Source organism: Acanthopagrus latus, chromosome 22 (assembly GCF_904848185.1).
Source record: "Acanthopagrus latus isolate v.2019 chromosome 22, fAcaLat1.1, whole genome shotgun sequence".
Lineage (NCBI taxonomy): Eukaryota > Metazoa > Chordata > Actinopteri > Spariformes > Sparidae > Acanthopagrus > Acanthopagrus latus.
Genome location: NC_051060.1, coordinates 17,144,596 through 17,167,767, shown reverse-complemented (window position 1 = coordinate 17,167,767; position 23,172 = coordinate 17,144,596). Strand labels below are relative to the sequence as shown.

Below are 23,172 nucleotides of genomic sequence, written 5' to 3'. Positions count from 1 at the left end.
AGGGAATTCTCTCTGGCTACTTGTCAGTCCGTATTAGCTCAACCCGACCGACCCCAAAATCTGGGCGACTGATTGCCGGTCCAGAAGCACAAGATGACATAAAAGTGTGTGCTACAGGTTTTAACAAAAGCCGACCTTGATAAAGGATAAATGGCTTCATTGACAAAACATTCAGTTCAGTAGCGAGCCATTACTAAGAACAACTTTTGGGTTAGAGTTAGGCAGGACCGGGCTGTTGTTCTCTTTCATTAAAGGAGACATATTCTGCTCATTTTCAGGTTCATCATTTTATTTTAGGTAACTACTAGAACAGGTTTACAAGCTTTAACATCAGTTTTTCCATACTCTCCAATGCAGCAGCACTGTATTCCCCCCTCTGTTTTAGCTCCTGTCTCTTATTAAGTGCCAGGAAGGGCATACAGACATTATGCAAATGTCTGACATGGTGACATAGTGTGATGTCACAAAGTCACAGAATTAAAGGAGAGACTACTGACGAGGCATTTCAAGAGCAGTGTTGGTGCGGACTTTATCATTTTAACGTCTTTTTTTTGTACATGCACAAGCACCTGTATCAAACACAGAAGGAAAGGGAAAAATAAGAAAGCATAATAGGTCCCCTTTATTAAAAGTGAAAGTATCTTACATAAGCCTTCAATTCTGCAGTTAGAGCTGCTAAAAAGCTTCACGAGTCTCGTGTTTTCAAAACACTTAAATACCTAGAAAGTTGGTACCAAATGTGTCACATGGCTCGAGTTTAACTGTGATTTACACCAACAATTTAATGCAGAATAAGAGAATTAAAAAGATGTCTGCACACTGATATGTACCGAAAATAAGAGTAATAGCCTTTCGCCTGGGAAAGCTGTTAAGCAGCGATCCCTGAGAAAGAGAAGTTGAATTTATGACTCTGGTAGAAAAAAAAAAAAAAAGCCCCTGCATGTGCCTGCAGGAAACAGGTGGGACTGGTGAGATTCAAGTAAGAAAAATTATGTTCGTATGGAACCAAAACATTATGAGAAAATAGCATTTTAAATGGCATTTCAACATGGCAGACAAGACCAGTGGGTAAATTCATCATTTTTCCTAATTTGGAGTTGAATGTTTTAACAGATCTGTTACATTTGATTATTCAAGCTGGCAACAGGCGTGTTTTTTTACTTTAACTTATCGTTGTGAAGTAAATGTTGATTGCACGATGTAATGGCTGTAGAATAATGTCACCACTGGCGGTCAGAGCCATTCCTTAGAAACCTCACTTTCATTATGCTGTTTTGGCACGAAACCGCCGAGGAAAATGAAGTCTAACTGTCGATTCCAGCCAGGATGGCAGCCTGGCACCATTTCTATCTGCTTCCTCGTCTCCAGTATAGACTCAGTGAAATAACAAACTCACGTTTTGTGCCGTGCTGCTGGAAAAAAAAAAAGGAAATGACTCGCTTGTCTTTGTGACAACTGCTCCAACAATAACACCACTTGGAGACACTATAGGGGGGAAAAAGTTGTCTGTTTTCCACTTTAATGAAAGCGTTTCAATTGCTGGAGTGATTTGTAGGATTTAAAAAGGGCTCATACAGGTTTTTGCATGTTGTGTTTTTAATAATAATCACGATCAACAAGTCAATAAAAACAATATTACTGCCAAATAAAAAAAAAACCTCACTTAATGTCATCTAAAGGCGAGATGACTCAGACTGGGCCAATGTCAAACAGTACAGGGATTCAGAATCGTCCTCCTGACTCTGAGAAAAATGAGGTCTAACTGTACATCCAGCCACTATGACTTTTTCCCCTCCTTCTTTTTTTTTGTTCCATTAGGGCTTCACACTGTAAAAGGAGCACCAAAACAAACAGAGACGGGGCAGAGGGAATGAAAGACTGCAGTGTGTTGAGTCCTGACTACACATGTCAGCTGGCTGGAGTGAAGGGCGACAGGTGAGTTGATAGGAGAGAAAACAAGTAAGCAGCTGCGTTTAAATGTACACGGCATTTCCTGTTGTTGCTGGAGAAAAAGTGCTCTGATTTAACCGTCTGGGGAAAGTCACGTTTTAATACAACAAGACACATACCGGATCACATACAACAGGTCAAACTAAATCATACATTGGACACAGAAGTTCTTTTTTTCCTAAATCACAAGAAAAATGTAACAGTACCAATGGTTTAACATAAAAGTGTCTCCACCATGTCAGATTGTAGCCCGGTCAGTGAAACAATCACTATATCACAAGTTGCGTAACAGACTAAATCTGCTATTAATGTAAAAGAAATCTCGTAAAAAAAAAAAAAAAAAAAAAAAACCTGTTGCGTAACACGTGTTCTTTTCCAGTATATTCTTTAAAGTGTCCCAGAAATAATTTGAACCTGTTAGGGATGAGGACTTCCAGTGAATGGCAGTGTGCTCGTGGCGAGTTTCCATCGCAGTTCTTCCCCTCACGTACAGGTTCCCTTCATCTTCCTCTACTTCTTCTTCTTCTTCTTCTTCTTCCATCCATTCTAATAGATGCACCGCAAAGAAAAAAAAAAAAGGGCCATTGCTGCTGGCTGGCCAAAAAAAGAAAAAACTTGGCTCAACTTCTTTGTTCATTCACTTTCCATTGCAAATCCAACAGGCATTCTCTCAGCTCTCCTTTTCCCCTGACCACAGCTACGGCTTTGGATACAGCAGCGAGTCTGTCCTTTCTCCTTTTGTGTTTGAAGATAAAGTCCACTGTTTGAAGGGGAAGGGAATCAAAGTTCACGGTAAAAAAAATTTTAAAAATCCAACTTGAAGGGACCATTGAGGAGAGCACGGGAATATGTGTGTGATCTTTAACATTGTCACCCCAGGGCTGGAAACAGGAAAGCTGCTCTACTGACAATGAGACTGTAACTTTGTGGAATATTTGTCAGAAAATACAACAGAAAGTAAGTCTATATCATTTCTCAGTCATTGTCGATGAAGCAGCTCCTGGATGTTTTAGGAACGTGTTCTCCACCTTCAGAAGGAAATATTTTAAGATTTAAGATCAGACTTTGACTTTTTAAAAAATGAAAATAACTACTTGTGATCCAGAACTGACTGAGAGGGAGAGGGGAATAAAAAAGTGTGACCTCCAGAGTGGTGTTCAGATCTAAGCCATGAGGCCACAGGTTCAGTTATTTGTCACAGCTAAGAGTCCAAAGAGTCAACGAGCATGGGTTTCATCAGTACCTAGTCAAATCCTGTTGCACTACCTTGCCATTCCTGTCTCCTCAGCTACACTTGCAAGACTTGACGATCATGTTGGAGAGCTGCTCCACTTTGGGGGTTCGTCCGGAGTAGTAGAGTATAGTGAGCGGCTCCAGGTCTTGAGGGACGCAGCAGGGGGAGGCCGACGCCTCCGGATTCAAAGTGTTGTACAGGCTCAGCAGCTATTGGAAAGCACACAGGAGACATAAATGTCACTTTCAACTAGGGTTGAAAAGTTATGTTTTTATATATTCACTATCTAATGAGTGATAAATTGGCTGGCTAGTTGAAATCGGCGTAAGAGCTGGACTCTGTGTGACTTCTACATCTGTAAAGATCTCTTAATGTCCGTCATGGAAATGTATCAGTAGCCAAATAAACTTGCTAAATTTGCCAAATTCTAATAAGTTTTGCCTTTCTTTGGAGACAAAAGGGGACAGTTCATCCTGGAATCAATAATACATATTTCTCCTCTTACCTGTACTGCTATTTGTCCATCTAGGATCGTTTTGGGGTGAGTGACTGAGTTTTGAAGATATTGGCCGTAAAGATTTCTGACTCTTCGTGAACATAATGGAAGTAAGTTGCTTGTGCTTGTGATAGTGCAGGGCGCAAACATTAATAGCATCATCCTCGGTTGAGCCGTGAGATAGCTTACAGTTAGCTAGATGACTAGCTAGCTCACTTGCCGTAAGATAGCTTTAACTAGCTTAGTTCGCTAGCCTCCCGTAAACTTCCTTCTGCATGGTGATACAGATTAAAGAATAATAAAGAATGTTAATAATCTTTTTAAAATACATCTTTTGGCGCTTTGAGCCCCACAAGCCGGGTGTCATAGGGTTCAGTTATATTGAATCGAAATATGCTGTCAGTGTGTTCATTATCTTTAAAACTTGGCAATTTACACCAAAATAATCTGGATGAAATAATGAGGGTTACCGGTAACAGTCCCTTTAAACTCTTTGAAATACTCATTTAAAGTGTTGACACTCAACCATAACATGCATGTTTGGGCCCAGAAACTACTGAAAACATTGAGCTAAAACTGGTTAAAAGTTATCATCAACAACACATCTCACACTAAACGCTATCAATAATTTGTATGTGGAAAATTACTTCAGTAGAAAGTACTGCAGCTTCAATGAAAACTGTCCACAGTGAGGTCTGTGGAGTTTCCAGAGTCACCAGGACTTTGTTTATGGAAAGACACATTTCTCTTGTGAATTCAGGTGAACTTGCTGTCCACCTTTATCACATGTTGAACAAAAAGTGTAAAAGGCCAGCGCAAAGTTTCAACTTTTTTTGGTTCCACATCATACTGGGTGTGTTTCAGACAAATGCATTCTGGAGGGAGTCTAAACATCCATTTTATTAACCGGTGTCTCTTTGTTTTGGACATTAACATATGCTTGTCAGGCAAAGTAGGTTTTCATGGGTCTTCATCTAAGATTGAGTCCAAAGTTTTGTTCCCATGAAGACCTTTAGGTGGAGACAGAGCTCTCAGAAGTGCATGCCTTGAAATATGGGCAAATAAAAAACTATCTGCACAGCTTTTTACCACTAGAACCAATGAGAATCTGTCAATTTTTGATTTAATTTTCACTGTGGGAGTTTCATATCCCTGTTGGGGTCTTCTTACCGAGCTGTGTGTTGTATCTGAGCTCCTCAGGTAAGGGCAGGGCCCAGAGCAGTAGTTTGCATCGTAACCACTGGGCTCATGGATCCACTTCCAGTCCAAGTCACGGCGGAAGTCGATGTGGAGCTTGCGAACACAGCAACCATCCTCCGTGTTTCTGTGATGAGGATAACCAACAACAGTGCAATCAGTCCCCAAAATTAGTTTTTTGTGATGCTTTAATATCTTCTTTGTCACGTCTGGGATTGATCAGATACAGCATGTTACAGCACATATTTGGGAAGGAAATGTAAAGAATCTGATGAACGGAACCAAAGAAAAATGAAAGTACGTATGATTTATGTATCCCTTACGAGAAACAGTAGTTTGTGTCCAGCGCCCTCTTGCGTCGGCGTGTGGACTGAGTGTCCAGGCGGTGGGGTGGGATCATCATGAGGATGAGGTGAGGCAGGTACTGTTCCCTTTTCTTGTTCAGTTGATGGAGATCCAAGCGCTTGAGCTCCTCATCTCCATCCATGCCTTAATTACAGACATGATCAAGGTACACTTAAACCAACCATTTATTTGCTTTTTTTCTGTCGTAGTTTACCTCAATCTGAGCATACAATTTACAAAATCATTGACTATAAAGCCGCCATCCCTGTAATTCTTTTACACAATGCAGACACATAACCACAAAGACAAAAAGAAGAAAAAGTAAGACAAACATATATGTTTATTCTTAGTCCTTTGAGGCAAAGGTTCACTCAACGGTTCACTCTCAACATAAAGACAATTTAAAAATAAACGATTTTGTAAGGACGAAGACGTAAGGACTGTGAAGTCTAAACTAAACTCAGGAATGGTGAGACAGTATACAGACATGAGATCAAGAGAGCAACGAACACCTGTCGGTATAAAATGTGGTAAACACTTACCTTTAAACTTCACCTCCAGCACCTCGTTCTCATTGTCAATGATGTCACCATTTGGGCTGAAGGTGTGGCAGGGACAGTGCACACTGATCTCCAGACCCAGATTAGATCCTGATAGCAAACAATCATGGAAAAGAGGATCATCAATGTATTCTACTTTGTTTTAAAAAAAAGTTAACAATCCCCTGTTAAGTGTCATAACATGGGATGATCACTCGGAATAACTGCCCAAGTCTCACCTCGGTTCATCAGCCATTCTCGCACTGTATCGGTCACATCGAAGGAGACCCACTCCTGAGTACCTTTGGTCAACACATTCTTGGCTGCGATGTAGCGTTGTTTCCTAATGTGTTCGTTTGGCCTCACAATCTGCAGAGCAATAGCAGACAGTCACCCTGAAAGGTTTTCTCTTCATGCTGAAACGGCTTCAACATATCAACACGTCGAATGGCGCGATGCGAGAAGAAGCACTTGTTTGTTAAACTCAACCTTGTTGTTTTTCTCGCTTTTAAAGAATCAGTGAAGACAACGTGGAGCATGAAAACAGATGATATATGGAATTGCAGCGGAAAGTGACAGAAGGCTCAATAAGGTGACTGAAACAAGAGGGTATAGTCGTGCTAGCAACTTTTTGGAGGCCATATTTAGGCACAGTGTTGCTTTGAGCTCAATGTTACATGTCGTGTGTTAGCATCCCTTGCTAATTAGTGCTAAACAGATTACAGCTGTGGCTGATGGGATGTATTTAGCTTTATAGGTATTTTGTCATGAACTAAAGTATTGGACAACTTTTTAACTTTTGACCTGATGGTGGCAATCTTGAATGTGTGTACCAAATTTTGTGAATAAATAGATTTTGAGATGGGCTATTACAGTAGATGCCAAACTATCAACCTGCAGGTTGGTGATAATGGAAGGATGGAGAGATAACAAAACTCAATTTCCTGTCAGTATTTCCAACAGATACCTCAGTTTGTACCAAAGTAGTGGAACAACTTACTCAACAGTTGGGCACACTGACAGACACTGGTTTGGTTAACCCTAAACCCTAAATTGCATTTGAAAAAGGTGAGTTACCTGAGTTTATGTATGTTTGCCCTTCACTGGGACTCCACTTGAGTCTTGCTGCTAGCATGATGAGGGATACGATTTTTGTTCTTCTTTTAGTAAATATTCCTATTTTCATGTAATGCATGTCTTAATTGATTTGTAATTCTAAATACAGACCTGCAAATCAATGAAACACCCTCACAGCTGTTTGTATTTTGGCTCATTAGACCTCTTCTCTTTACTGTGAGAGGTAGGTCAGACACGCATGCTAACATCCTCCAGGACACATTGAGCAACTTAAACATTCAGCTGAAGTCGTGTTTGTGTTCACCTGAAAAATGTAAGTCCATTACTGCCTCTTATTTTAACTGTCTTGTTACCTAAAGAGGGAATTATCTGACTCTTTAGCTTTAGCTAGCTGTTCTACCTTTTACCCCAGTTAGCTAACAAACTCATTTGCTAGTGTTAGCTAGCTTATCAAAGCTTGTTCACTGAAAACAGCTGTCTGCTGTTGCTGGTAACATGGTTCACGAGAGTAGTTACAGTAAATGTGTGCCACGAAACAACAACAATAAGCTAAAGGCTAAAATCTTGTGTAGGCTAGCGCTCCCGAATTGGATGTTAATTCTCTCTCAGATAAACCCTAGTCCCTTAATTCTTTCACACACAAAAAATGTATTTTGACATGTGTTCATAGCTTTAAGGTAAGATCAGCTTCGGCTCTCCCATCAGAAAGGGCTGGGTCATGGCGTTGGTAAAGCAGGGAAAACATTCAGAATATAGAGTATAAGTAAACTTAAAATGTGTGTTTGTCTTTTTAGTTGCGCCTTTTTTTTAAACTGGTGAATATATGTTTTGCTGCTGACCCCGTCCACATCAGTATGATGATCTGCTCCTATGCCATTTAGTCCAGGAAATACATTGACTGCTGGGTTCCACATACAACCAACTAAACAACCTGAATAATCCCTTTAATAAACTTTACATACTTTAAAAGGGGCTAAATGTTCAAGACCTCCGCATGACCAAAATAAGGACTTTATTAGATCTGTGCTGCTAGCGCTGCACTAACAGGACCGCTGTCCCGGTTCTGCAAACACTCTGCGGGCCCCATTGAGCTTTTTTGGCTTTTGGTCTGGCTGTTACCCACGCCTGTGACCACAGTCTGATCTGTTGGCTCTGTTTGTCAATTAGGGCTTGAAATCATGCGGTGGAGAACAACTCACCAGCTTATGTAAGATAGGCTCTTGACAGACTCGAATTGAATTATCTAGTAGCAAAGATCACATTAAAGAAATGAGTATTCAGAGCTACATGTCGCCTCGACTGTGAGCTTTGCCTCTGATCTTGGTAGAAGGACAGGGAAACGGTACCTTTACGCACCTGGTAGAGCTCAATACGCTGTTCATTCCTCTTGGCGCTTGAGTTTGGCACCCTCAGAGCCCGAAATTCTGCTCTGAAGAGGTTGGTCGAGTTCCTTTCCATGGCGGAGACGTTGAAGCGGAAAACCTTGGAGGTGATGCCTTTTGGGCAGTAGGGCAGATCATCTGGAACAGAGAGAATCAAATAAACGCTTTGTGAGAGGACACGCTTAGAAAATCTCATCAGGATCTAATGCGATACACGCAGCGTGTGTCCGAACACGGGCCGCAACTGCTACATCACCTCTGGATAAAATAAGCACAGAGGCAGGCTCTGTAATCGCCATCATGTGAGCGCAACAGTTGAAAAGAAAAGTTCTCAGGTCGAGCTTTAACACAACAGACATGTCTGAGTAAGTCATGACAATAAGCCAGCATGTAAGAAACAGGACCCTGACACTGAAGCAGCTAAAGTGAAAAACATAATTGATCTGTCTTCTCTTACCTGACACTGTGTAGTAAAAGCCAATGTTTATATTTCTACTTATCATCATTACTACTCCTATTAAAACATTTGAACATAAAATGGTAGCTTTTGAAATTGGCCAATTTTGATAAATTATTTTACTATTGTAAGAAGCAAATTATTCTTATTATCATTCTTAGTTATTATTACAAAAGTTATAACTTGTGACTAAGACCTTGCAGCCATAAAACAAAGATTTCTGCTTTGTGGAAATATATCTCTTAACATTCATGCACGCAGCTGAGAACCAGCTTAAAGCTTAACAATATATTTTTCTTATTAAACTGGATTTTACCAATATTAGTAGGCCCCTACGTCCCCTTTTGTGACGTATCATATTTCTTCAGAGATGCTTTAATATGAAAATAATGGCATGGGTTAATAGGGATTTGTTTTTATACTCGTGGTCTTATTCACACCTCAAATAGGATCTTGGGTTTACTGACGCTTTCATGGCTGGCACTACGTTTATCAGGCCACAGTGAATGATTAGTGTGGTTTCCTGCCTTATCAAAATTCCTCAGTGTTTCTCTAACACTTTTTGTCTATATTTGGAGGAAATGAAAATGTTGTAATTGAAATAGCAATATTATTGAGGTTAGTATGACTTCACCTCCCTGGTATCTGCGTATCAAAAACCCTGCGATGCTCGATCCCACTGACAACTTTTTGGACCCGAACCCCTCTCTGACCATGATGACTTCTCCACAACCCAACCTCAGTCATTGACATATGCCAGATTCTGTATGCGTACCAATGCTATAAAAGGAAATCTTTTCCGATGTTTGCAGTGCAGCCCCTCAATGCAGTAATATGCAAGTCCTCCAACAGCTTTCTGCTTTATTTGCACCTGTCACAGATTTGTGTTGGTTCAGGGTGCTGCCTCGGATCCACCACAGGTCAACAGCTTACCTTCAGAATCCGTCAAAAACTGCGTGTGTGTATGTTTGCCCACATGAACCCAGCGAGCAAGAGTGATGACCCTGGCTCAGAGTCAAAACTTTGCTCCACAAAGCCAGTCTTCTGGTGCTGTTATACCACAACGGACAACACCCTGGGGTGGCTGTCTTCATAACACCCGCTTCACTTAGTGGTCTTAAAGGAATAGTTTGTCACTTTCCAGCTGAGATGTAGACAAGAACATTGATATCACATTTATGTCTGTACAGTCAATATGAAACTACAGCCAGTTAGCTTAGCAGAGAGACTGGAAGCACTGAAAAACAGCTCGCCTGGCTCAGTCCAAAGGTAACAAAATCAGCATACCTGCATCCAGCAGGGTCAGCTTCCCTCACATTTTGTTGCACTTGGCAAAGAAGACTCTTGCTAAATATACGTCTTACAGGAAAGAAAGTCATTCTCTAACGATAAGTAGGGACCAAAACATTAATTAGTGTTCTGAATACTGCTAATTAGAGCACATTGACTGCATCAGTCATTTCAGCAAGTCCCCCTAAAGATACCTACATAGTAATTATGATGGAAGCAAACGAGGGAGGTATTTAACAGTACTGGATAGAGATAAAGTTCATGCAGTTCGGGGTGGATGAACAGATCAACAAAACACAAGACCTAGACATAAGAGACATCTGTTCGTTTCCCATTTCGACATACCATAATTATTTTTTTTTTCAGCTACATTATGTAGAAATGAGCATTCTGTCCGATTTGGCATGGGCCGCTGTCACTGAGTGCAACACCGCTGTTGTAAATACAAATCCCGGGTATGTAACAATTTGTCAGATGTAATGTGGGTGCTGACTACAAGCAAAACTATTATGTGTTGAATACTTATACTTGTACTACATACTTGTATGTTGAAGTAAACATGTATGTAACGCTGTGATCAGAACCTCTCACTGAAGTTACACAGTGCAGAAACAAGTGATGGGGGGTGGACAGGCTGAGACAGAGACACTATTCACCCTGTTACCAGACACTGTACCATCGACATGATTTTAAAGCTGCTATTTTAAGGGGGAAAAAAGGTTTGGTTGCTTTAAAGCTGGACCTAGATCGTCACCACGAGAACAAAACTTTCCTAAAGCAAACAAAGAAATGACTTTTTACTGTCAACAGGTAGCATTGCATGCACATAATTAAAGAGGCACCTTATCAGCGGAAATGTTTAAAAGGCACTGTTATATCCTCTTATAGTTTTTATCAGCTTATTCAGATAACTAGAGTAGACTAGGGTTAGGGGATAGAGGATATCTGCCCCTGTCCATTATCAAGGTCCATATTCAGCATTTTTTCAGTTATTACTATCATTGATTTCTCTTTCAGATTGCTTATGAATTAAAATATTTGAATGAAGCAGCATCTTCCACCCACAACCCTAACTGATCGGTAACACCTGACAATTAATAGCCTACAAACCCTGAATAATCTGAATCTGCAAAAGAACTAGTAACTTAAGTTATCAAATAAACATAGTGGCTCAGAAAAGACTTCCATGTTTCCATGTTCTCAAGGCATTTTGTGGTTTCATTTCAAAGACCTGGTGCAGAGAAATGTCCTGAAAGATACTGGAAATGGGCTTTGGGTCAACAACCATCCATCCATTACTGACACTTGTTTTGTTGCTTGACAAGAGGGCTGAAAGAAGCACTAGACAAAAAAGTGCATCTGACCTCAGGGAAGCTTCCCATTCTTACTAATTCATGTTAAACTTTGAATTTTAATGGACCAGGTAAAGAAACTTTTAGAACGTTGTTAACTTCCTGAAATTTCAGTTCAAAAGCAGAATGATGGTTCAGCACAACATATCTATAAAATTGCTCACCTCACCGGCGTCTCAGTCAGCAGGCTCAATGCATGTGGATGTACAGGGCACTGACACAAGGCATGTTTCCAAGTACACAAAAGCCGTCGCTGCCATGCCAATACCACGGTTTAAGGATTAATAGAGTATTAAGGGCTTGTCGACATTTGCAAGTATCTGAAAAGCAGGGATGTTTATTTTGACTTCCTGCCATTGTCCCTTTGTTTTTCTACTAATCACATCAGAATCTGACATGAGGACTAAAAGATTAGAGTAAAAGAAACACTGGTTTTCACTCAGCTGTAAGAAAGAAGTGCATGCACGGAAATCTCTCTTTCATGATTGTATCTAAAGCCCATCTGTGGCTCCGAATCAACGGCACCAACTCGAGGCGCCTACTGTACAGCCTGGCGTTTGTGTCAAAAGCATTTTGCGAGATTCAAAACAGAACCTTGCTGAGAGAAAACAGGTCTTTTGAGAAACACCTGTTGATTTCAAAGGGACTGTGATGCAATGGTCTTGGCTTGGCTCTGGACTATGAGGCCCACTTTGGCTCCTCCACACGCACAGCGTTTATCCTATTCTACTTTCTCAATAATCCGCACTCAGTCGAACCACATGCTGTATGAATCTCCCTCAAGTGCTGACACATGTCCCTCTCGGCACACGTTTTTTTCACTTCCACTTCATAACTTCTAATTCTACAGAGGGAAACAGTTGCGCCAAACAGAGCTTTAGCACAAATCACTTTGAGTGAAAACAATGTGAGCCCCACAGGCCATTACCGATCAGTCTTAACAAATATTCACAAGCAAAATAAAGCTTGTTATTAACCGAGTAGTGAAATGTTACCTCGCGGCCATAAAATGACAGCACAGTGGAATCATTCAGATTCGAGCGGATGAATGCCAGCTCAGTTTCACACTCAATTTAAGAAAGTTAAACCTGAGCAGTGCAGTCAGTGATGTCATGCTCATGGGCCACCCGTGTGGGTGATTCACTGGCCAAGACAGGCAGCAGGGTCCATGCTTCTCGGGACCCCACTCCTCCTCCTGTACAGACGGACTCCAGGGGAGAGAGTGATGCCTTCAGTCTATCCAGACTAACGGGGAGGTCCCTCCATCATCTAACTTTTCCTGTCCACCCCTGTTAACTTTTCCTACTCCTCCTCCTAAAGGCATCCCCATCCGCCTGGGCAGATGTCCCTCTCATTTGGGCCTGACTGGAAAGGAAGTGGGGACATCTGGGGAGAAGGAGGACAGGATCCATGGAGGAAAAAAAACAAGAGGAGGAGGAGAGCGACTTTCCTGGAACACTGGTGCGGGGTTTATACAGGTTGGTGAGCACCGCAGTAACAAAGCACATCCTCCGAGTGCACAGCGAGTTCATCTTTCCAATTAGACAACAAACTAAAAGGGCTCTGACACATCTGCTTTGTGTTGTTCTTCACAGATTATTCTATATTAAACACCCCCCCCCCCTCTCTCTCTTGGACGTTTCAGCTTCCCTGTGCAAGACTTTCACTTTCATCTGCTGAAGTCTGAGTTTTACACGTGTACAGGATGATTGTGTGACATCACAACTAGTCTGGAAGTCAGTCTGGGTCCAGTACGCGACCTGAACCTCTGCTATGTGGAAACTTGAGGGCCTCCAGCGCGCATACATCGAGGATGGACTTTACTTTGAAGTAGGAGACGTCTTTTGTCCAGCAGTTAAAGACGTATGTATTTGTTTGTGGAGTCGTATGAGTCGTCAAACGTGTGAAAGGGATTTTTAATGTGTACAGATAAAAAAAAAGAACTCGGTGTCTTAAAAGAATTGGTATTTATCAGTGAATCAGGGGAATCAGCTGTGGCTGTGTGGCGGTGCGTCTGGCTGGCACCGGTTCAGCATTTGGTGCGTAAATACGCGCCACAGATCCAGTGATTTCTGGTGTTTGTATCGAAAAAGACAGAGTAACTCAGCCGCCAAACAACTGTAGTACTTACTGCTTTCTGGCGGTCCGTAGACCATGTTGAATTTGTGTATCTCCTTGGCATAGTACTCAGTCTCAGTGTTGTCCTGACCGCAACTTTGCTGCCGATCCCTCCTCAGCTCCTCCAGTAGCTCCTTGGTGCTGTTATACAACGCTTGGATCTGATAGGGGATCTTGCCCGGTCCGAGGGACTGCGGAGGACTCGTCAGCCGGAGCTTGCTCAGAATCTGACCCCGGATCGCCTCGACCCTCTTCCTCTTCACATGGTCGATATCCACGGTGGCACAAGTGGACAGGGACGAGCTCAGAGTCGCGCAGTTGAGGAGGAGGACGAACAGTAAAGCCTTACCCAAATGCATCTTTTCTCTCTCTCTGCATTTGACTCGTAGTTGAAAATGTGCAGATATCACAGGCGAGGACTGATCAAGGTCAAGGTGTTTAATGAGCCTCTCAGATCACACTGATAAACGTCTTCCCAGCGAGCTAAATGGTGAAGAAACAAAAACCCTCCTCACTCAGTTCGTTTTCTTGTGCCAGTCCCTTTTTTTGGTTGTGAGCAGAAATCCAACTTTGTGTTCGCCCATTAGACATGACTCAATTCAAAATGTTCCCGAACGAGCGACAGGCTCTTTGTGAAATTGTGAAATTCATCCGGCACAAATAAGAATCTGTAGGAGACGGGGAAAAAAAGACTCTTCTCTCGCATTCTTGTGCGCAAATCCAGCAGATTTAAATCGTCCGGCAGCTCGGCATATCTCTCCTCTTGTGTGTCTCATTAAAAAAGAAAAAGCTCTTTATGGTCTCAGAGGAAGCAGACCGCAGCCTGTCAGGTTAACGAGGTATGTGCGACTTTTGAGCGGTCGGTATGGTCCCACATGTTTTTTATACCGCTACTTTCTGACGTTTGATGGAGGAGGGACCGCAGGCAGCCGACCGACCGGGGAGAGCCCGAATCATAACAGGGCTCAGTGCGAGGAGGCACCACACATCAACTGTGACACATGTGAACTGCAGCCCTGCTGGTTTTATCCTCTCGCCACATGTGAGGCTGGAAAAAAAAAAAAGTTTTGAGCTTTTAAACATTCTCGCTATTTTTTTTTCTTTTTACCTCTTTATAAAGGCATCTGACGTGCGTTAAAAAGCTCTCATCTCATCGTCCTTTCTTTGGTGTAAAAGGTTTTTTATTGTGCCTTCAGTGGTTGATGTTTCTCCTGGTCGTCTACAGTCCTGCAACATGTTAGTGTTACTGGGTCGGGCTCCCTCTACTGGCGAGTGGTGGCGCTGTCTGAGTTTAACAAATCCTCCTTTCAGTCCTCCTTTATATGTTAATTTCTTCTCTCTGAGTCTTATAATGTTGCTTATTTCCTTTGTTAAGATGTTTGATCTCTTCTTAAACAAGCTTAATGTCTGTGTTTCAGGCTGATCTGAGGCCAGCTGCTCAAAGGCAAACGTGGACCAAGACAACAGTCAAATGTAAGTTAAGGACCGTATATATTTACAGTGTAAGTCAGTGTATACATTGTGTGTTAAAAGATGATTCACCTGAAGACCCAGACTATTATGCTTTGTTGTAAACACACACAGGGAGTCATAAAACATTACAGGTGTGAATTGTATTTAACTAGAATGGCACAAAGTAGAGCGCATACCTCCATCAAGGCACCAACAGTCCCCTTCTATTTATTCAAGCCTTATCCAGTATAAACAACAATACCCCTGCATCACCCTGGATTGTTATAATTTAGTCTGCATCAAATCAAACTCATTCAACCAGCTGAATAAGCCTGATTTCTTTCATCTAACTTCCAGTGTTATTCCCTGAGAAATGAATGAAAACAGAAAACATCCTGTCTTGCCAAGTTAGACCCGTCCTCCGTCCGAGCGTCATGGAAATCTGACAAACCGAATGACCCAAAAACACCCCGATGCAGGTTAAAACACAACCTCATGACTACCTATACTTAATCTAATCGTCTAGACGACCAACTGTTGTAAATACTCCTTGTTTTCAAATAAAGATTGTACAGATGTTTTTGGGGTTTTTTTCTCCCCTAACATGACAAAATAATAGATGAAATATGCATTATGATTTACAGTTTGTAGGTGAGTATAAGAAGTAATACAAACACCATCAGTGAACCTCCTCTTCATTACAAGTCATGAGCATCCATAAGACACTTGAACTTATTATTCATTCATTCAGTCAGTCAGTCATTCAAGACACACCTATCATGTTTTGTGTTGATACAGTGCACCAAAAAGCATTGTGAGTGGATTGTAATACACTATGAATGCCTCCATAACAAACTACTGATGTGGGCTTCATAGAAAGTTTTACCAAAATGAGTATTTGTATGAAAATATCTCTGTGGTAGAGTAAAAGAAAAAAGAAACCATAATCTGGTTTGTAGATTCCACACGTACCTAAAAACCCATAAAGATAATTTCTGATAATTCACAGTTGCGTCTTTTGTCCGCTCTTCTTGCTCTGGAGCCTTCGCACAAAGAGCCACACAGTAAATATCCTGTTGTCAGAAGCTGCTCTCAAATTACAGAAATCCTTTCAGACTTCACATTCTGGCGACATGATTGCATTACTGTTCAAAAGAACCAAAGTCTCCTCAGTGGGTGCAGATTTTTTCCCATGCCCTCTGCAAACCACAATCCACATAAAATCCATTTTTCTGCGCTGATGTCTTAAAGGTCTATTTGCAGGCCCTTAAGTTATTTTATCTTTTTGATTCCCCCCTCCTCTCCCTCCACAGTCTGTTTTATCTCTATTCATAGAGCATATTCACATTCTCAGACCTATTTTAGGTCAAAGCTCACTCAACCACTGGAGGCCCCCGTACCCAAACATGGCGTCTGGCATTTCCCTGTGTTTGTTTTGCCCACCAGTTTGCATAGCAAGAATGATTTCGTAGAATGTCCAAACTTGGTAAATATTTGGCTTTGACTCATGAATCATATGCCCAGGTGCCTTTGTGTACGATATACAAACACATTTGATTCCTCTTGTTAGCTTGCAGGATTTAGAGAAGAACACACTGGCACATATATTTAGAAAAAAACAGGTTTCTTTTCTACTTTCCACTTTCAGCTTTCCATGATACTTAAGATGTGAATACAAATCCAATTTGAGTGATTTTTACTCTTACTTCTTTTGTGGTCAGACATCTCCTTGGAAAATCTTAATGTGATCAATTTGAAAATTTCTGTATCTGCTGAGGAACACTAAACGTTGTGTTTGTTAATAATCAAGCTCCTCTGTATCTGTTGTCTTTAATGATTTAGTCATAGGAACAGTGTCGTTTTTCTGTTTATTGTTATGGAACTGGTTTCCAGTAACGTCGCTCCAAGCTCTGGCTGAAATGTCTTCATTCATAACTTTGGCTCGGTGATGTGCGAGCGATCCAAACCCCAAAATGGGTGTTTGGGCTTTTTTTTTTTGCAAAATCCAAAAATGAGCGGGGAATGAGATGTCTTCATAGCCATTGTGAAGCTATTTTAGAACGAGCACTGAGGTCACTGGTATCCCTCAGACACTTCCCCACAGTCCTAAATGCAACCTTTGATGAATTGTTGTAACTCTCATGAAAGTGAAAATAATTGAAGGGAAGCGTCTGTTTGTCTTTTGTTTTGTTCTCTCTATTCTCGAGGATGATCTTCCTTTATCAAATCATTTTCCAGCTTGTGTGGCATGAATACACCTTTACTTCATGTGGCGTATTTAAATTTCCTTTACGCTGATGAATTCTTGCTGTTCACATCCCAACATTTGTCTTCTATGATGGTATAAAACAGATGATTCGGTCTGTATCTGTGTTGATGCTGTTTTCTGTCTCATCTTTAGGAAATCACTACAGTGTTGGCAGTTCTCCATTAAGCCAGCAGGTGATGCTGCTTAACAAACAATGTCTGCTGTGAGCTGAGACGCTCAACACCTTAAACGCTTTCGGGACCATGTTATATTAAAATGACCACTTTACCGGGTGCACCTGTAAAAGCTAATGTAACACAGTGCAAGAGCTCAGCCATGAATTCTACATTTAAAAAGATGATGATGTTCATATTTAGAGAGGTTTTGATTCATTTCCATCTAAAGCTGTCAGGTGGTGTTTATTTAACGCTGAAGGAAAGTGTCCGACATTCAAGAGATTCTATGAATTAAATATTACATTTGTCAATCCTCATGAAAGAATTCTAATTTATGTGAAGCGTCTCATCGAATTGGAGTTATTTCTGCAAATTGAATAAACAAGTGAATTAATTTCCAAATAAATAGAGTTGAATTGTTCTGATACGAAAACGATCAGCGCAAAATTACCAAGTAAAGTAGACTAATTATTTTAAGTTGTTAAAACCTTTTAGCTCACACAAAGATTCAATAGTCTACTTTACTTGGTAATTCTGAGGTTTCTGACTTCTCTGACTTCTTTTAAGGAAAGTCAACTTTTTGATAAGGCTAAAATCAGTACTAATGAGCTAACAAATATATATGTACCGATCTGATATCAGGTCATTTATTTTTTCTCAAACCACTCAGACCCTTTTACCTCTCAGCAGCGTCCTGTACACCTGGTCTTTAGGTATTCAAATCAGTATTTGGAAAGGAAAAAAATGGTATTGGTAGATCTCTGAGACAAAGTAATGATTGAATCTGCTTCAGATGATAAGCTACTAAATATCTAAAGTCATCAACACCACCATTGTACAGCAGTTGTTCTTCCTCTCCAGTCAGATCAGAAATATAAAATAAGAAAATAGGCTGAATTCCACGAGCAGCTTTACCTCTGAGTTGAGCTTCTATTTCCGTTTGTCCTATCAACTCTGTGTGGAGAAATTCTGTAATGGGGACGAGGCCGCACACACACACACACACACACACAAAAAACGCCAAATGGACTTTGTCTGGTGCACAGAAATTATGTCATCTTGCACACACACACACAGACTCGCACACACATTGTACTGAACTGTCTGGGGTTTCCTAGACATGATCCCAGACATCACCATCACCATCAAAGTTCACTTTTACTCCAAGCGTCGTCCTCCAGTGATTACCTCACTGCTGGGTCAGGTTTTAGTGAGTCACTCTCCGGCAATCTCTCCGTCTCGCACAACACACGGAAAAGGAATGCAGCTTCAGACCAGAAGATGAAAACAAAAACACATGCTGGTAGTCATACGGAGGAATATGTCTTCCTTTTTCTCCTGTAATGTAGGTTACATTCCTGCTGACAGTACTTGTCGGAGTAGTCGCTGCAAGAATGGCGCTTGAACTCCTTTATTAGCGTGGCGATCGGGCGACTGTTGTGTTTTCAGTGTTTTTTAGGTTTTTAAAAGATTTTATCGTGGTTCCATTGAGTAGACAGAGGTCACCGTCTCACCACATACCCTCAGTCTGACTGCTTAAGACCGGCTAGACAGAGTCAGACAAACCCTAAATACTAAGCAGCATCCTGCCAGATTTCCCTACTACAGCACACTGACAAGCCAGCACAGTAAAGTCTGCTTCGTCTGGGGGTAACAAGCCCATGAGTCACACTCTGGAGTCAGCTGGACAGGAATGCTAACAGGAGACCCCTAAAACCCACACCAGCGGAGACAATGATGTGTATATGTCATGGCCATACAACTCAAATGACTCATTTGATTTCTCCACCATCTGTGTTAGTCATCGTTGTCTTAAAACATGTACATAGGAAAGGAACACCGCGCCGGCTAGACGGTGACTTAAGGTGAGATCACGTGGCTCTGTCACACGCTCGTCTGTCACTTTGTCGTTGTTGTGTCTGAGGTTCGACGTCCTTATCTGGCTTCGGACTTCCAGTTATCAAGAACAGTTCTCAGAGTGAATTCATGGCAGTTGTCTGCAGGGTCAGAGGCTTGTCTCTGGGCTGCGGTCTAGTTTGAGGCGGGGGACAACTTTGCCTCTTGGCAGCTCCAGATGACTTCAAATTATTACCATTTGACAATTTTTACTCACAAATTTCACTGCTTGCTAGACTCAGACGAGGCTCCCTCTCCTCTTCTTTGACTTTCCTGAACTTTCCGCTTACTGCCCATCATCTGTTGCCTGATGAAAACCAGCCTCTCCAGACCACACCGAGTCATGCCACGCTAGCAGTTCCTGACTCCTGTTTGAAAAAGAGAAAAAAGCACTCTGCATAGGTAATCTAACACCAAAACAATGTCTCACAATTATCATTATTTAATATTCTATAAGGCTATCAGTGACCAAAACTCGGGTTAAGTAAACATTTTAGGACGAAGAGGGCAGGATTTAAGATATCTAGAATCAGGGTCAGAACAGACTGGACCTATATACAGACTAAACTGACGAGGCTGATGCGGGACAGGTGTGAAAGGCACAAGGCTGAGACAGAGCACAGAGACACAGGAGGAAAACATGGTGCAAACAGTGATGACGACATAAAACACCCAGAAAACACATCAGAAAGAGACAGGTAACATTAACTACTTCTCAATTTTAGTTTTATCCTCACTGTACTTGGTGCTGTGTGACCTGTAGCATATGGTTGCTACATGTTAGCTAATATTAGCCCACCTGGTTGACTGTGGCTCTTATTCTTAGTGTTCAATAAAAGTTACATGACCTTTGTACTGCGACAGCTCTTGAAAAGTTATGTGACGTCTGCGTTAGCTTGTTTCTGTGGAGGCTGAACACACATAAATTAATATGATAGAAATGTAATGTGTGTTTTACATTTTGACATTTCTGACAAACCCAGTTGAAATGTGTTTTTTTGCCACTAGGGGGCCGAAGACCCTCAACCCAGCTGAGAGATGTGGACCCCTGGTAGCTAAGGTGTTAGCAAGCAGGAGCTCGCTAGCAGGAAACATGGAGGGATGTTGCCAACTGGTTGGAGTGTTTCTGGCTACCTGACAAATGTAAGTCAAATATTCCTTTTTGTTTTATGTCTGCCTTTTTTTTCCAACAGCTCATCTGAGAAATCTGGGCCCCAGCATGCTAGTTTCTTTCTTTCTTTCTTTCTTTTTTTTACTTTCTGCACCAGCTAGCTGCTAACTTTGTCTGTCTGCGGTTTGTGTACATCAGAGGTGGTTTGTTCAAAACATGGTTGATGAAAGACAAAATTTAGGCTGAAGCAAATGTGTTGGCTGCAAACAGAAATTAGCTTAAAGAAGCTTAAAAGCCACAAGATCATTCTCATATAGATGACGATGGCGTTTTTAAAGAAATGTGCGGAAAAAACACTTGATGCCCAAAATATTTAAATTCAGTTGTTTCTTTTTTTCTTCTAAAAGAAAAAAAAATCACCTTTGTCATTTGCTCTTCCTGGCTCTTTGGCCGGCGTGGGCGTAGCCGTGGTCTTTGGCAGGCCTCTGTGACGGCTTGCTCCCATAAGACGGCATATTGTGGCGGTCTGATGTCACAGAGGTGAAGACTGTTCACTTTACATCTGGGTCTAAAGGGGTGCTGATCTGCTGAGTTAAGGCCTTTTCAGAAAGCAGAGGACGAGGTGTCATTGGGCCCCTGCATGAATATGAAATAGCGGCGTCCATGATGTTGATACACACTCCAGACAAATACTGTCAAAGCTAAGGCTAAACACACTTAGCATTTTTTGATTAGCACTCAGTGTGAGTAAGACGGCAGAAAGCTGCTGCGCTCAGTGATGTTTTGTTGTGATTACTAATGGCAGGGTTTGTACAAATGATTGATGGCGAGCGGCCGTCAGCGATTCCAGTTATGATTCAGCTCCGTTTAACCGTGTTGCCAAACCAGGAGAGATTCTTTTTCAGTGACGTGACTTTCCTCATTTTCAGCATTGTTTTTATGCCGTTTTAAGCTCAAGTATACAACTTTCACCACCGTATTTACCGTTGTAAAGAGAAAAAGGAAGGAAAACGATCATCTTTCAGTCTTTTTCTTGAGGCTCATCCTTTTTGTGGAATTTTCAGAGAAAAACCACATGAGGCCTTTTTCCACTTCCCTCCAACTTTAACCCTCCACGCCCCCACCTCTCGATTCCCGTAAGTCTGCAAGTTGGATAATGAGGAAATTGGCTTTTGGAGTGGCGGCAGTGTTGGCACGCGTGGCAGCGAAAGTGTCAAAATAATAGCGAAAACAAAAAGGAGCCTTACTGAAACCTGTCCAGTTAAAAACAGACCTTGGACAGTAGATATGGAAGGTTAGAGGTTAACGTCTGATCTCTGGTTTGGATGAGGACAGTGATGGTGTGCAACAACTCTCACTCAAAGACAGGGACACAATGTAGCTTTGTGCTCACACATACATTAGTAGCTTGCGCACAAACACAATGGTAATGTGCATGTAGGCATTCGCGTGCACACACACACACACACACACTCACACACACTCACAGCACTGGCCAGGTTAGTTCTGGCCTCCTCATGCAGAGTCTAGACAGGAAGCTGGTCCATGCCAGATTAGGGATTTTCTCCCTCACACCCTCACACCACTACACACACACACACAGACATACGCACACATGCGCACACACACATACACACACATACACACACGGTTACACTGCTGACAGTCATCTTCTTTCAGTGTGTCTGTGTGTATTGTGTGCCTGGATGTGTGTCAGACGGAGGGAAAAAGAAAAAGGGGGAGGTAAAAACAGAGGCTTGGTGACAGAGCCCTGTGTGTTTGAAGGTTTGTGTGTTTATGTGCTTGTCTGTCTTTGTCTGAACGACTCTCCCACAAAATAAAAAAAACAACAACTCAGGCACAAAGAAACCGATTCTGTGTCAAGAGCTTTTTTTTTCTTCTTCTTTTTTTTTACTCTATTACTCATTTTTCGGTGACTTTCCACCCATTGAAATGATGAGTGTGAGGCGCAGTGTGAAAAGTTCAACTTGTCCTTCCCAGGTACAGGGGCGCACCGCATCCTGTAGTGCTTAGCTAAATTAAACCGAGCCCCTACTGTTCTCATCTGCTCACCTGTAGCCCCTGCCAGGCCCGGCCATGACCTTTGAACCCACACAGATGGGTCTGCATAATAAGACACGGGCACACACGGCTAAGTGCCATCTTGGACATGTTTGACGGGTAGCTCTATAGAAGCAGGAAAGTCTGAATACTGAATGTATTGCAATGCTAATGTGTTGACCTTTCTGAGCAGGTGAGGGCGTGTGTGAATGTGTGTGTTTCTATATTTCTCTGTGTGGATTTGACTGAGCTTTTCAGTGTAGATACAGATGCTAATAGAAGTGTGTACTTACTGTACACAATCTTTGTCTCTCTGTGCGTTGTTGGCCTGAGGCCAGTGGCCCCTGTGCCCTGTGTATGGCAGGCTGGGCTGTACTTTTCACTCTAGCTGTATGAATATGCATGGCCTCCTGGCTGGTTAGACATGGATTATGAAGAGCTCTCTTAAAAAATTGTACACTGAAACTGTAAAATGAATCCACCTTGTCTCCAAAATGTCTTTGAATTGGCTGTTGTCAAAGGAAGAAAACAACCGTTCTTTAAGAAAATGGTTCAGTTTGGGGTGAATTTTACAGTTTCTTTTACCAGATACCTTTTTACGACCCTGTGAATTGTGAACTAGAACTTCTGTTTTTAAGAGGAGCTGCTGTTTGATTCCATATCCCTCTATGAATTCAAATGAGCAAGTTTACACAGATAAAAAAGGTCAACAAAATGGTAAAATAAAGAGTACATTTTCCCCAAAACTGAACCGCTGTTAGTCTGCTATATATTTTTTGTCTCTAAGAGGC

General features: G+C 41.7%; 2 protein-coding genes across 8 annotated transcripts in view; one reads left to right on the top strand and one right to left on the bottom strand.

The window, feature by feature from the left end:
* Positions 1-980: 980 nt before the first annotated feature.
* On the bottom strand, positions 981-14,357 carry LOC119012715 (transforming growth factor beta-3 proprotein-like). 2 transcript variants are annotated; one of them, XM_037086766.1, is made up of 8 exons: positions 13,451-14,357; positions 8,195-8,358; positions 6,001-6,130; positions 5,765-5,872; positions 5,201-5,366; positions 4,851-5,004; positions 3,217-3,393; positions 981-2,710 (listed from the first exon to the last, which is right to left on the bottom strand). In XM_037086766.1, exons 1-7 carry the CDS (start codon positions 13,794-13,796, stop codon positions 3,235-3,237), a joined length of 1,227 nt encoding a protein of 408 aa, XP_036942661.1. In that variant the 5' UTR covers positions 13,797-14,357; the 3' UTR covers positions 981-2,710; positions 3,217-3,234. The 2 variants fall into 2 exon arrangements, with proteins under 2 accessions (XP_036942661.1, XP_036942660.1); XM_037086765.1 differs by having other exon boundaries at positions 982-3,393.
* The window catches only part of LOC119012713 (estrogen-related receptor gamma-like), an 86,763-nt gene continuing 70,602 nt past the window's right edge, over positions 7,012-23,172 (top strand). For 2 of the 6 annotated variants that reach the window (XM_037086757.1, XM_037086763.1), the window contains exons 1-3: positions 13,644-13,774; positions 14,856-14,910; positions 20,218-20,352. In XM_037086757.1, coding sequence (XP_036942652.1) covers positions 20,351-20,352 — 2 coding nt within the window. In that variant the 5' untranslated portion in view covers positions 13,644-13,774; positions 14,856-14,910; positions 20,218-20,350. Of the gene's footprint in view, positions 7,152-12,639; positions 12,798-12,964; positions 13,183-13,643; positions 13,775-14,377; positions 14,480-14,855; positions 14,911-19,780; positions 19,908-20,217; positions 20,353-23,172 lie in introns of those variants that run through there. The other 4 variants (XM_037086760.1, XM_037086761.1, XM_037086762.1 and 1 more) reach the window with 4 other exon arrangements.

Bases quoted from the DNA above. Each gene is read 5' to 3' on its own strand.
- LOC119012715 (XM_037086766.1), bottom strand. From the start codon at position 13,796: ATGCATTTGGGTAAGGCTTTACTGTTCGTCCTCCTCCTCAACTGCGCG. The intron at 8,359-13,450 runs GTAAGTACTACA...TCTCTGTTCCAG, and splicing joins CTACGGACCGCCAGAAAGCA to ATGATCTGCCCTACTGCCCA. The intron at 6,131-8,194 runs GTGCGTAAAGGT...ATTGCTCTGCAG, and splicing joins AGCGTATTGAGCTCTACCAG to ATTGTGAGGCCAAACGAACA.